This window comes from Puntigrus tetrazona, chromosome 25 (assembly GCF_018831695.1).
Source record: "Puntigrus tetrazona isolate hp1 chromosome 25, ASM1883169v1, whole genome shotgun sequence".
Taxonomy (NCBI): Eukaryota; Metazoa; Chordata; class Actinopteri; order Cypriniformes; family Cyprinidae; genus Puntigrus; species Puntigrus tetrazona.
In genome coordinates this window covers 15,768,124-15,778,161 of record NC_056723.1, presented here as the reverse complement: position 1 = coordinate 15,778,161, position 10,038 = coordinate 15,768,124, and the positions used below count along the sequence as shown (strand labels likewise).

The following is a 10,038-nucleotide window of genomic DNA, read 5'->3' as shown; positions in this document are numbered from 1 at the left end:
TCGTCGACCACGGGAATAAATTTGGTTTTAAAACATTCAAGAAGAAAACACTTATTTTATAGCGTAATAATATTCCACACTTTTGTTGTATTTTGATCAAATAAAATCCCTGACCATTTAAAACTGCTATTCATACCAAATTAGATTTTGGGGATAAAAATGTTCTTCCCGAGGCGTCACGAGATTCTGAAAAGAATTAAAGTCGAATTAATTTCAAATTATACAGATTTTTGGTAAAATTCTTACAAAGCGTGCATTCTTAACCAACAAACAGACACGGAGTCTCTCCTGTGGGTTTTAAGTATTTCTTTTAATTACACATTAAATAAGACTGATGAGATTAATGGGGAAAAAACAGGATTGGGTTGCATTTATAAAACCGTGCCGATCTGAGAACGGCTTTCCTCATCCTAATAATCACGTTCACCAAAACATGACGGATGCGAAAGACAACCTCAGACCGGCACTTTCTCATAGAACTTAACACATGACCCTTAATTACAATTAAGGGTCATTCAATTCATTAAACCAAAAAAAAAAAAAAAAAAAAAGCACAATTTACAAAATAGTCATCTTTCTTATCACAACCGTACAAAGGCTGTTAAAACGAGGTCCATGTATACGTGAACCATTTTATCAACATTTGCAATTGGCACACAAACAGACGGAGAACATTTCAGAAACGATTCCAAAAATATCCAAAGACTTCGCTACTCGCGTTACAGACGGCTAGTAAATGATTTTAAAGGGAACAGAAATCACCCGAAACACTTTGCATAAGAGCGGACATCCTGATTTATTTCCCGTTTAGATCTCTCTGTATTAGTCAAACCGTGATATAGAAACAATTATTAGAAAAACAGACTAGTAATGGTTAAGGACGCGTGGTAAAACAGCTCACCGAAGGTTTTAAAGCAACATTCTGCTCGTATATTGTAAATCTCCTATAAATGACATCATCTTATGACATCGCAAGTATTGCCACACAAAATAAATCTTTATATCACTCTCTTTGGTTTGAGTGATGGCTGAAAATTTGCCCTCCAGAACTAAGCTAGCCACATTTTACCGTAGTATACCGGATCACGACCGACTCCTGGGGATTTAGGCGTTCGGCTTCGATTCCACTAGAATCGGGCTCCTAGGACCAGAATGTCTCGATGGCAGCATAAACAAACAAGGCATTTGTTTCCTTCCATTTTTGTTACGTATATTTGCATCACAACAACTAGTGGTACAGTAGGTTATATTCACTAATCAAAATTTAGCAAAAACAATTCGACGCAGTTACTCGGACTTCTAAGGCGCTGTTTGGCTGGGCACAAGAGGGTAAATATTCATACGTCATAAAAGTCCTCCTCTGAGCGCCGAAGTGAGGCGTTCGCTAGTGTAGACCCTTACAGAAAAGAGAATCGAATTTTTACACGCTCCCTGGAATACTTGATTCTGATTGGTCAACTGCAGCTTTATATTTTTGGTCAAAATCTGCTGATTTTTCATTAACACTTACAACAGGATCTTGCATTTTCGTGGGTTTAAGAGACGAAATGCGCAATAAATTTCGATGAATTCGCGACAGCTGAATGTAACTTTTGTCTGTCAAAAAAAAATTCTAATAATGTGCACAATGTTCGGTTGCATTTACGAGAAGCCAACCGAGATTCGGGGAGTGCACATATTTCCTAAAAAACAAATGCATAAACAACCGTTTTGACTTAACCGACCACAAAAAAAAAAAAAAAAAAGCAGCCCCAGTGCCTTAAAAACGCTGTCAAAAATGTAACATGCCTGATACATTACCGCATGAATATAAATTTATTATTCAATCCCTGAAACTGACAGGTGACTTATAAAATGCAGATCACCATTTTCTCAGTTGTTTCTCATTTCATTTTGTGGTTTTATTAATAGGGCTGTGACGATACATTGATGCAGAATCGATTCTGAGCTTAGATTTTAACAGCAGATGGCGCTTCAATCTAGTTTTTGAAGATCAGAATGCGTTTACGAAGCTAGATTAACGTGAACATCACTGTGAACATCTCGGTTCGCTTTAACTTTATGGATGATTATTTTAGGTTCATGCGTGTAAAGATCTGGAAACAAGCAGAGTACTGTGTTTCTAAAGCATGCAGCGCCACCTATGTTCTAAACTAAGCTCAGCATCGTGCCAGTCCCATTAATTAAATCAAATTTGAGGTTTGCTCTCAGCAGATTTTGACTTCTATATAAACCTTCACGAATTGAACTGAAAATATCACAATGGCCTTGTTGAAACAATAGCGCCTGTTTGGACCAACTGAGAAAATCCTTTCTACGCAACAGTGGCTATTATACAGTATTCAACGCATTACCGTTTCCTGGAAGTTTAAAGAACAGAACACAGCATGCAAACGGGGAAATAAGGTTAACGTGGTTAGGATTTCACCATATATACATTAACATGGCTTTCGAGAAAGGGCGCGTTAATCCGACTACAATGGAAGTTCACATGCAGGTTGTTTTTTTTTGGAAGTCTGGGACATCCAAAGGCAGGGTCATACACAGTGATAATGTATCAAAACACCCCTTGAAAGTGTTGGTCCTAAAAAAAATAATAATAATAATAAAAAAAAAAATAAAGTAATTCCTCAATGTTTCAGTTCCTGTAAAAATCAAGTGACTCACATGCAAATTTCACGGCTAAACAGCTACACGGCTAGTTCTCTCTCATACGGCACACCAAAGCCTTATTTTCACGTCCACACCTTTCTTTATAAATCTGCTGAACTACTCTAAACCAACTGCAAAATAACACCAGTTCTGACAGCCCACCCGATAAAATAAGCCATAAAGGTGACCAACACTTTGGGGCAACTGGCACCGAACGAGTAAAGCTTATTTCTTTTAAGAAAGCAAGTAGAATAAGAATCCATTCTGTATTTTGAGGAGGCTAATAATTTAGTGTAATGTACAAAATGCAGTTGTGGAACTCTTTTTTTTTTTTTTTTTTTTGGAGTCTATAATGACAGGAAAGGCTTGATCACATTAATACGCATTTTGTTTTGGATTTCTTCTTTTTCTTCTTGCCCTCCTTGCTCATCTTCTCCTTGTGTTTCCGGATTTCTCGGACTAGAGTATAAAACGCGTCGTCCACGCCCTTCAAAATAAAGGGAAAACAAGAACCGTAGGTGATTATCTCAAGCATCGAACACCATAACTATCTACTTGATTTCCCTATTCATTTGCTATGTCTCCCAAAATACATAATAAACACGCTTTTAGTCGCAGTGTCCTCATACAAGGACATGAAATCAGTTTGAAACCTAAAACATTTTCCCGAGACGTTGATTTATGACACACGACTCCGAAATTAGACAGCTTTAATTGATAATTACAAAATATTACCATATTTCCCTAAGAGCGTCATTAAATTAATTTCAGACATTTTTGCAGACCAAGGGGAGGGGGTGGACCGGGTGAAACGTCCAATCATTTGGTGTCTCTGAAAAGCCCTGAACATGCTCTGTACAGTAAAACTGTATGGAAATTCACTAAAATATTAATGTTCTCATGAGGACACAGGGTCTTAAGAGGTTAAGTAAAACATATACACACTCATACATGCATCTAAAAAAGAATTCTCTTCTGATCACCAGGCCTGCATTTATTTCACCTGAAGTACTGCTTTAAAATAACTGCTTTCTAGTTCAATTTTAAAATATTTTTATCGGTGTGAAAAATAGTTAAATATTTAGCATCATTACTCCAGTGTCACGTGATCCTTCAGAAATCATTGTAATATGCTGATTTACTGTTCACAAAACATTATTATTAATAGTAGAATCAATATTTAAAACAGTTGAGTACACATTTTCAGGCTCCTCTGATAAATTGAAAGAACAGCCTTTATCTGAAATATTATTATAATTAATTTCAGTGTTACCGTTTTGGCTGCATTTTGGATTAAATAAACACAGGCTTGGTAAACAGATGGGACCTCTTCAAAGAGAGAGAAAAAAAAAGTCTGGTAGTGCCCTTAATTTGTCTGCATTTTAAAAATAAGGTTTTATTCCTATTCTACCGACAACTGCGGCAGGTGCGATTATGAAACATACACGCCAAATCTCTTTTCAGGTCCTAAAAATAGGCTCCTTTTCCACGAAACGTAATTTTGAGCTGAAATATGACCTGCATATTTTAATGACAGACTGCGAGATCCGCCCAAGAGCGGGCGTTAAGCGCTATACAGATGTCGCACGCCACAGCTGGGCCGCAGACGGGCAGCGCTTCAAACTTACCCCTCTCACATCAAAACACATTTTTTAAGCTTGATGCATTGTGTCGTCTTTTCTTCTTTACTGAGTTTTCTCAGCCGGTATTGCCTGATCTCCCGTACCAGAGTATAAAAGGCATCTTCCACTCTCTGCAGTGCAAAACACAACTCCCTTCAGTGTTAAGGAAACAGTCCCGATTGGATTTCGGGAAGCAAGCGGCAAGTTTTTCCACAATTATCATTAGCATTTCTTTTGATTATTTATGGGTATTAAAAGCCAGGTTATTCTACGGGGTGTCCTTTTTTGCAGCGTTTCCAAACATTTCTCAATTAGCAACGTGCCTGAAGATACATATATACATCAATACATACACACATGAACGTAAGAGGATTAGAAAGTGAATCCGCTATTAGAGCAATACACACAAAACCACTTCCGCTAGCAGCCGGAGAGGGAACTGTGGGTACTGGAGACGGCCCCATGGTGTCGGCGGGTAGCATGTGAGGCTCGAAACAGAGAGAAAAGAAATGAATTGAGGAGGTTTTATTACACCCCAGCACCACAAGGAGTTGTGATTCGAGCACTGCGGAGGGAGGGAGAGCGCTTGCCCTGATATTTAACGTGACAGATAGAGCAGTTCGATATCCCCAACTGATTTATAGTGATTAAACCCCCGATCAAATCAATCCAAACAGCACTCTTTGCCATTAAGAGATTAATTGATGAAATCAAACACAGACAAATCATAACGAACGCGCAGGAGAGACCAGGCACGAACCCAGAGGCAGATCAGTCGTGTTGCGCGATATGACCTGATTGATTATTCATAAAGCCCGTCAGAATGAACTCATGCATAAACCCAGTGTAAAAGCAGAAGGACACAATGACCAGCTCATTTACAATTCTACACATTTCGGCTGCCTTGAGGCAGCGCGCCAACGTAACAAAAACTATGTCCAAGTCACAGTTACCTCCTAGAAAAAAAATTTAATGTTTAGGTTTTTTTTTTTAATGTAATGAATAGCAATTAGGGGGTGTAATGATACACTGTTCAACAGACAATATTGATCTCTTTATACAATACTTTATTTAAAGTCTAAATGGAGATTTAAAAAAAGCTTAACTGTAAAATAAAGTGTTACCAATGTTATATTTTGGCATTACATCAGGGGTGGACTTGAGTAGATTAGACTTGGTCCTGGTCCCCAGCGCACAGGGAAATGATGACACTAGAATTATATATCATCAATTTCTATAGTAATAATGATAAAAAAGAAATTCTAGTTTCTTTTGATTTTGGGGTGAAATGTGACCCAGACACGTTCTTGAAACGCTTTACAACTCACCCTTAATCTAATCTGGTTATAGTCACTTTTATTAGAGATTTTAAAACCACATGTGCATCAACATGACTCTAAAGACAACATGAAACTCATTTATATTTATCCATAATGCATTTCTGAGCAAAACGATGTTAATTTTTTTTTTTTTTGGTAACTTTATGCATCAGAATTTGACAGAATCCTAATTTAGACTGATACTATAGTTGATATATGATATATGTCTATACGTTTACGTAAAACAAAAGGTTTTTTTAATAACAAATGAACAGTGCACAAGGATAATTATATAAAAAAACAGCTGATCGTTTGATTTCATGCCGTCTTTGAATCATTTAAAGCCTTTCGCTTTCGTTTTGATTTCCTCGAAACACCACCCGTGTCTTCCCTACCTGTCTCGTCTTTGCTGAGGTCTCTATGAAGGGGATGCCGTAGCTACGCGCTAAATCCTGAGCCTGCTTTGTGTCCACGCTGCGGGATGGAAGATCGCACTTGTTCCCCACCAGGACCATGGGGACGTCCTCCGAGTCCTTTACTCGCTTTATCTGCTCTCTGTCAAAGCACACAGAACGTTGCACGTCTATAATTTGACTCGGTGAGGCGCTTCAACCCTTTACGGACCCGATTCGGCAGGTCTCGCGAGCTCAAAGCATGCGGCGTATACCTGTAGTGGTGAATGTCCTCAAAGGACTTGGTGTTATTGATGGCAAAGACACAGAGGAAGCCCTCTCCTGTCCTCATGTACTGGTCCCTCATGGCGCTGTACTCCTCCTGACCTGCAGTGTCCAAGATGTCCAGGAGACACGTCTCTCCGTCGATCACCACCTGCTTCCTGTAGGAGTCCTGATCAAGAGAAGATATTTTGAGCATGGAGATCAGTATATGAACCCCAAACGATCTATTTATTACAATAATTAAGCGAAAACATCTCAAATTTGACAAAAAAACCTGATAAATTGTACTTGTAGGCTAAAGTTTTAAAAATCGCTCGCTTGGGTGTAGATAAAGTCTAGCAAAATGGTCTACAAATCGACATTAAATTAAAACTAAAAGCACTTTTCAAAGCATCACCCCACATTATTAAGACAAAAGACAATTAGTCTCTGATCTATTAAAACTACAAAACACCTAAAAACAATAAAATAAATAATAAAAAGAAACTATAATACAATACATTGAACTACAAAAAGAAAAATAATATAATATTATTATTATTATAAAATCATCCAAAAACATCTACAAACCCCTCCCCAAAAAAAAATCTAAAAACTTTAAACAAAACTAATAACTACAAAAACAAATACACATATGGGTGTGTGTTAAAAATAAACAATTATCAAAAACAACTACACTTTTTAGCCCCCCAACGCGCACACGAAGAGCACCAAAGATAAAGCAAACACAAACTTATTTGGCATTATGCAAACATGCAACCTAGCAGGGTGCCAAGCCAGAAAAGCGCAAGGCAAGAGACACAATGGCCTTCAAAGTGGAATCCACCTCTTAAACCAGAATAACCGGACGGCGCGGTAGAATCTTTAACAGTAGATTCTTTGCATATTCCCATACGGGTGAGTTTCTCAGCTCGGTGCGGCGTTAGAAAGCAGGGGCAGGCTCGCCTCACCTCTATGGTCGGGTCGTATTCGTCCACAAAGTGGTTCTGGATGAGTTGGATGGTGAGAGCGCTCTTGCCCACGCCTCCAGCCCCCACGACCACAAGCTTATATTCGGTCATTCTTCACCTGCGACAGAAAAGAAAAGCAGTTAAACCTTTTCTCCTCCAGCTTTGACGTACTTACCAGACTTCAAATAATTGACGATCGACTTATCCCATTATCCAAAGCGACTTACAGTTGGCTAATTACAGGTTCAGTGCGCTGGAGTAACCCGGGGTTAGACTAACTGTGTTGCTCACGGGCGAAACGTTAATCGTTCGATAATAAAGCCTTTAACGGTTTTAACTTCTTACCTTCCAGCCCAGATGTTGAACCAAGTCACGTCGACGCTTACAGGAATGACCCAAAAATAACTACATAAAACCAAAAACTAACCTGTTTTAAATAGATTTACAGAAATAATCATAGAACCGAATGCACATGTACACGCATATAAGACTATATAAGTAACATTTTGTCGATATCTTACATTTACAAGCCTATATCCTTACTCACCTGTAATGTTGGGTTGCGGTTATGGTGTAATAAGATTTTTAAAAAGGTATATAATCAAATACTATGATCTGACACAATGCTACTATACACCTGGTGTATAAATCATATCACTTTTCGTCACTATAACTCAACAAAATCGATTAATCTACAGCAAACAATTCGGCAATGGACACATTTAACAGTTTCAGGCCGCCTGTCTATATCCCAGTCCTCTGTAAAACCTTTTTACATTGACTTATTTACAAGACCGAAGCGTAATAACACGATTTGACACGGTGTGTGCATTTCTCGAGTTTGAAATGATCCGCGCGTGATGCAATAAAGCGCGATCGAGCTTTTAACTCGAGTTAAAATAAAGTTAATCGCGAATAAGTGGAGCTAAGCGCCATTGTATCACAGGGCCCGAGCTCGCTTGGGCGTGCGATGACAATAACACACAGGAACAATATACAGACTCACACACACACAAACGAAAGCTCACATATAAGCAATTCCTAGCTGTATCTTTATTTGACTGTTAGCAGCCGCGAACACACACGTTAAAACGGCTTTTATATGGGTTTTACCTCAGGGTTTGTTGCAAGTTCCGCGTCTGAAAAAGCCTCTAACGACTCGAGCGTCTATCGTGACCTTGCCATAACGTTATTATCCGTTTAAACGGCGCTTATAAAGCTCATACATCCGCTGACAATCCTGCGAGGGTCTTTAAAGGGCTCCCCTAAACGAAAACCGACCATTTCAGACGGAATAGCGATTAATTTAGTCGCTCCGTGCTACATGGCCTGCGCTCGGAGGCTGCGCTTTACATAAATATGGGCGGACACACTGTTGTGTCCTGCTAAATGATCACTTACCCCAAAATATCAACGGTTTTCGGCTGTTCGCGGTTATTTTCAGTAGGTGGAAGAGGTTAAAAGGACGAGCGATACGCAGTCGAGCAGCCCCTTCCGAGCATCAGCATGCATCTTGCATTATAATAGACGAAACATCTGTAGGTGCATACAATCCCGATCGGTGTCCTTTCAATGAGAGGTGCTTGATCAATAACTGGCCGATAACCGCCACTGGTAATCACAGGCTAAATATGGTACGCCGGATAATAAATGCACTTTATTTTACAGTGTAGAAGCGCACGAGAACGTGCTGCGGCATATCGATACTGGGCAAAGACCGGCTTTTGACAAGCGCTACAGGCAGTATTGGTATAGACTGGCTTGCTGCTTAAATAGGCCCTAAATATAACCGGAACGTGTACGTGCGCACGTCATCGCGTACGTGGAATCTTATTGGCTGCTTCACCTGTCAGTCAGCGTTAAGGGGTTTGCATACGGTGCGCGAGGAGCCAATCGTCTACGGCTATCGACGGAATAATACAAATTACTCGACCTAGATGTTTATTGTTTGACTTGACGCTTTACTTATACGTTTTTTTTTCTTTGCCATTTAATGCAAATGTAGTTAACAGATACACGTAATTGTGAAAAAGCATACAAAATAATAATAAAATAAAAGTTTTTAAAATGTAAAAAAATTTTATTATAAAAAAACTATTGGAATTTTCGGATTTGTGTATTTACAGTTTCTAAAGAGATGTTTTAGCTTTTATCATAATTAATATATAGTGGTAAAAAAAAAAATCTTGTAAATAAAATTCACTAAAGCGTTATAAACAATAAAGGCATTATTACCATGGGTGGATTATTTTTGGAATACCTAGCTCGACTTCCAAAAATATCTACTAAAAATAATTTATATCGAATACATTATACTTGAAATTCGCCCTACACAAACCTTGTGGTGAGTTTCCATTTTGACTTTACTTTTTATTATTATTTATATAATTTATTATAACGGAAGTAATAATTACAAAATATTTAGCAACACAAAGAGAGATTTACGACTTTACGACGGTGTATTATTTTATGTAAAACATATGTTAGGCTACACACATATTCTTACATATATTATCAATCATTTAATCCTTGGAATAATAGTAATTTATATTTAGATTTTACAAGATGCAATAAAATAAAAAAAAAGCTAAAGACACAAGGGGTCAGTATTTCCATGGTTTTTCAAGCCAGTCTTTATTTAAATAACCACGTCAAACCTGTATTCAAATGCATTGTCTTTTTTTATGGTTTTTATTTTTAAGTGCAGTTATTCAGTTGTAAACCGATTATGAAACTCTGATGTTTTTAATTGTGGTGTGTATTAATTTTCACAGAGCTGGCATGATGACCAAATCAAAACCTTTTGTTATATAAAGAA

The 10,038-nt window shown here is 38.1% G+C and overlaps 1 protein-coding gene across 3 annotated transcripts; it reads right to left on the bottom strand.

Moving 5' to 3' along the window:
• Positions 1-289: 289 nt before the first annotated feature.
• On the bottom strand, positions 290-8,980 carry kras (v-Ki-ras2 Kirsten rat sarcoma viral oncogene homolog). Of its 3 annotated transcripts, none has more exons than XM_043227718.1 (6): positions 8,622-8,980; positions 7,221-7,338; positions 6,261-6,439; positions 5,989-6,148; positions 4,281-4,405; positions 2,922-3,139 (listed from the first exon to the last, which is right to left on the bottom strand). In XM_043227718.1, the coding sequence occupies exons 2-5, from the start codon at positions 7,329-7,331 to the stop codon at positions 4,286-4,288; spliced, it is 570 nt and encodes a 189-aa protein (XP_043083653.1). In that variant the 5' UTR covers positions 7,332-7,338; positions 8,622-8,980; the 3' UTR covers positions 2,922-3,139; positions 4,281-4,285. The 3 variants fall into 3 exon arrangements, with proteins under 3 accessions (XP_043083655.1, XP_043083653.1, XP_043083654.1); XM_043227719.1 differs by lacking the exon at positions 8,622-8,980 and adding an exon at positions 8,334-8,595; XM_043227720.1 differs by lacking the exon at positions 4,281-4,405 and having other exon boundaries at positions 290-3,139; positions 8,622-8,978.
• Positions 8,981-10,038: the final 1,058 nt, after the last annotated feature.

Bases quoted from the DNA above. Each gene is read 5' to 3' on its own strand.
- kras (XM_043227718.1), bottom strand. From the start codon at position 7,331: ATGACCGAATATAAGCTTGTGGTCGTGGGGGCTGGAGGCGTGGGCAAG. The intron at 6,149-6,260 runs GTATACGCCGCA...GTGCTTTGACAG, and splicing joins GAGGACATTCACCACTACAG to AGAGCAGATAAAGCGAGTAA. The intron at 4,406-5,988 runs GTAGGGAAGACA...TTTGCACTGCAG, and splicing joins CCTCAGCAAAGACGAGACAG to AGAGTGGAAGATGCCTTTTA.